Source organism: Psammomys obesus, unplaced genomic scaffold (assembly GCF_907164565.1).
Source record: "Psammomys obesus unplaced genomic scaffold, mPsaObe1.curated_primary_1811, whole genome shotgun sequence".
Taxonomy (NCBI): Eukaryota; Metazoa; Chordata; class Mammalia; order Rodentia; family Muridae; genus Psammomys; species Psammomys obesus.
This window is the reverse complement of record NW_026586383.1, coordinates 11483083-11486306: the sequence shown is the minus strand read 5'-3', so window position 1 is coordinate 11486306 and position 3224 is coordinate 11483083. Positions and strand designations below refer to the sequence as shown.

At 41.9% G+C, this 3224-nt stretch overlaps 1 protein-coding gene across 1 annotated transcript in view; it reads right to left on the bottom strand.

The window, feature by feature from the left end:
• Kif15 (kinesin family member 15) overlaps nt 1–2199 on the bottom strand; it is a 59452-nt gene extending 57253 nt beyond the window's left edge. Inside the window, exons 1-3 of the mRNA XM_055601557.1 lie at nt 2188–2199; nt 1923–1984; nt 1255–1438 (exon numbers count right to left, since the gene is read on the bottom strand). Coding sequence (XP_055457532.1) covers nt 1255–1438; nt 1923–1984; nt 2188–2199 — 258 coding nt within the window. The remainder of the gene's footprint in view (nt 1–1254; nt 1439–1922; nt 1985–2187) is intronic.
• Between the last annotated feature and the right edge of the window lie 1025 nt (nt 2200–3224).

Genomic DNA, 3224 nt, shown 5'->3' with positions numbered 1-3224 from the left:
GAAAGAAAGAAAGAAAGAAAGAAAGAAAGAAAGAAAGAAAGAAAGAAGAAAAAGAATCCAGATTCATCCAGACGGTGATAGCACACACCATTAATTCTAGCACTTGAGAGGTAGAGGCAAGAGATCTCTGAGTTCAAGGTCAGCCTGCCTTACAGGGAGAGCTCCAGGACAGCCAGGACTACACACAGAGAAACCATGTCTCAAAACAAAACAAAACCAACCACATAAACAAACAACAAAAAAGATATTTTAAATTATAAGTGTAGCTCATTTTATATTTCTATTGACCAGCAATTTTCTTGCTGAAAAGTGATCTAAATATTTTACAAAACAAACAAATCTCCTGTGCAGAGAGAGCTGTGAGGGGTGCTTCCACACTGCAGTCCTCAGCAGCACACACCTATGCCAGGCACCACAGTACAGGCCTGTAATCTCAGCACTCAGGAGTTGGGGGCAAGCAGATCTGAAGTCTGAGGTCATCTTTGGCTACATAGTGTACTCCAGGCGAGGCTGGGATACACAAGGTCCCATTTCAAAGGAAAAAACAAAGACCTACGATGTCTGATACAGTAACCATAAACTGCATGTGGCTATTTAACTTTGTTCCCCAACACATTAGCCATATTGTAAATGATTAGGAGCCATGTATGACTAATGCCCCCAAGGAACCAAAATTTAAACTATATTTCATTTTAATTAAGTTTAAATCACCATGTGTCTGGAGGTTGCTGAAACAGGTCAGATATTAAGTATTTCCACCACTGTAGAAAGTTCTGTTAGACAGCGGTATTAGAGCTTAGCTGAATTGGCCTTAACCAGAAAAGCAGTGACTGACATTCACTTGTGCCTGTTTGGGGGCAGGTACAGATCTGGAAGTCAGCAGACAATGCTGAGAAACTCTCCAGCCTTCACGTGGGTCTTGTAGCTTGAGCTCAGTTAGGGAGACCTGAGCCACCTTCGGCAGCTCAGTCATAGTCGCCTTAAACTAGAAAGTCAGCTATACCAATGATTGCTTAAGTGGTTCTGAAGTCTTTATCCTCACCGGTATGCAGAGAAAGAGACATAAACCGCACTGTGTGATTCTGGGACAAAGTTTAAAGAACAAAGAAGACAACTGCCTAAAACATCAGATTGAAAATATTTATGAAATGTTTTAGCTTTCGTATCTGAAATCTACCAGACTAAAAAGTGCCCAGAAATTAAACCTCAACATTACACATTCCAAATGAAAGGGTACGTTTCCAGTGACTATACCTGAGTGGTATCCATGCCCGCAACATAATCAAACACGAAGGTCTTGGGGTCTGGGTTGGAGTGCAGCCGGAGAGCAGTGTGGGAGAGCACAGATAGGCACAAGCTCTGCTCTCCGTCTGCGGATCTAGCGCCCTCTGCAGGAGGACGGATTCGCACAAAAACCTTGATGGCATCACCTTCATTGCTAAAGACCAAAACAAAAGTAACAGGTTAAGTTTTCTGGGGAAAGCAACTGTAGAAAGACCTGAATCTCAAATTAGCTGTACCATTTCTATAATAAGTCCAAGTCCTGGGCCTACTCTACTGAAATTTGCCCCGTTTACATTTTTATATAAATCAAAAACCTTTACAAATTTATTTCCCGGTCGATATTGTCACAAACCTTTACTGCAAATAAAATCAGAGGAAGTTATCTCAAGGAGCTCCATGCATTGCTGTCTGTCATTGCCCTCTTACTAGCACTAAGAAGTCTCTACAAGGATTATGCCATTCACTCCATATTTTTCTGGGAATGGGAAGGTATGTGGAACTGTACAATTTTCCTGTATTTCCAGCTAGCTGAAGACAAGCCAAAATTTTGAAGTAAGCATCTCTGAGCATAGTAAACAGTTATCTTACACTACTAAACCCTTAACTTTTCCATCTGCATCAGCAACACTTTTTCTTACCTTGGCTGGTTAGAATGAGAATTTGTCACATTCCGTAACTCAGCTGGAAAAAGAAAATAGATCTATAAGGACAAAAGGACAAAAGTAAAAACAAAAACCCACACTGCAGCAATTAGTCCCCAAGTCCTTGGACTTGGCAACTCTTCCACAGACTCGTGGAGCCAGCTCACGACTAGCATTGCCCCTGAACAAACGGCCAGTCCCGAGGAAAAAGATTTACATTGTAGAACGCCCTAGTTAATGAGACAGTGAGATGCCTGCCTACCCACTCCAACATGGACGCTAATGCAAAGGGCTCACAGACTACGGAACTTCCCCTTCAACTACCATAAAACTGCCATCTCTCTCTGTTTTGGACTTAATGTGTTTGAGCTCTCCGCAAATGTGCTGCTATGATCATGACGCCATGATGCCACACTGAGAGAGAATGGCAGTTGCAGGGCACAAGTGTTCTATATCCTAGAGACACCTGTGCCCTTCATACTGTGAAAACGGAGAAAGTGTGTTCAAAGTGGGAAGCCAGACAATGGGAGGAGCCTGAGGTACCATCCATTCAACAAGGAAGGATATATAAAACCATCTCATAGCTGAATCTACATATCTTGTAATCTTGGTCTCAACAGTTATAAATCTTAACACTGGCAAAGAGACAATGAGGAAAATTGGGTTCTCCTCCTTTATAATACCTATCTTGGCTAAACTGTAAATGTAACAACTTCTTTTAGCAATTTCTATTTTCTAATTTCTTTTGGAAGGTAGAAAAACTGAGGCAGAAGTTATGGACCTAAGTGCCCAGTAACATTGCTTCAACTCAGCAAACAACAACTCTATCTTTCTATCTTCTCAGGCCTCAAACCACAGAATCTTCTCTCACTCTGTAACCATAGACACCTTTGCTGCCAAACTATTGAAACAACGGACCCCCCTTCCTCTCCACCCTCTAAAATCTTACATTTTTTTTTCTGACAGTCTCATGCTAGGAAAGAAGAAAAGCATCTGAAGCCCCAATGCCAGAGAGATGTCAGAATCCTTCTGCTGTCAGAACACCCTTGGAGCCCAGATAATGATGGATGGAACCAGACCTTGACTTGGTTATAAGTATCTTAATGTCTAATTAAACCTAAACTTAATATCAGGACTCCAAACATGGACTTGGGAGTCATCAGGCCTCTTTGCTCCTCTTTCCTATGAGGTCTTATTGAATAATCTCCTTCCTTAGCTTTTCACTATTACATGTCTATTTGATTGGCATACTAGAGACTGGTGGCAGCTTAGCCCATTGGTCTGCCAGGGCCTGCTCTA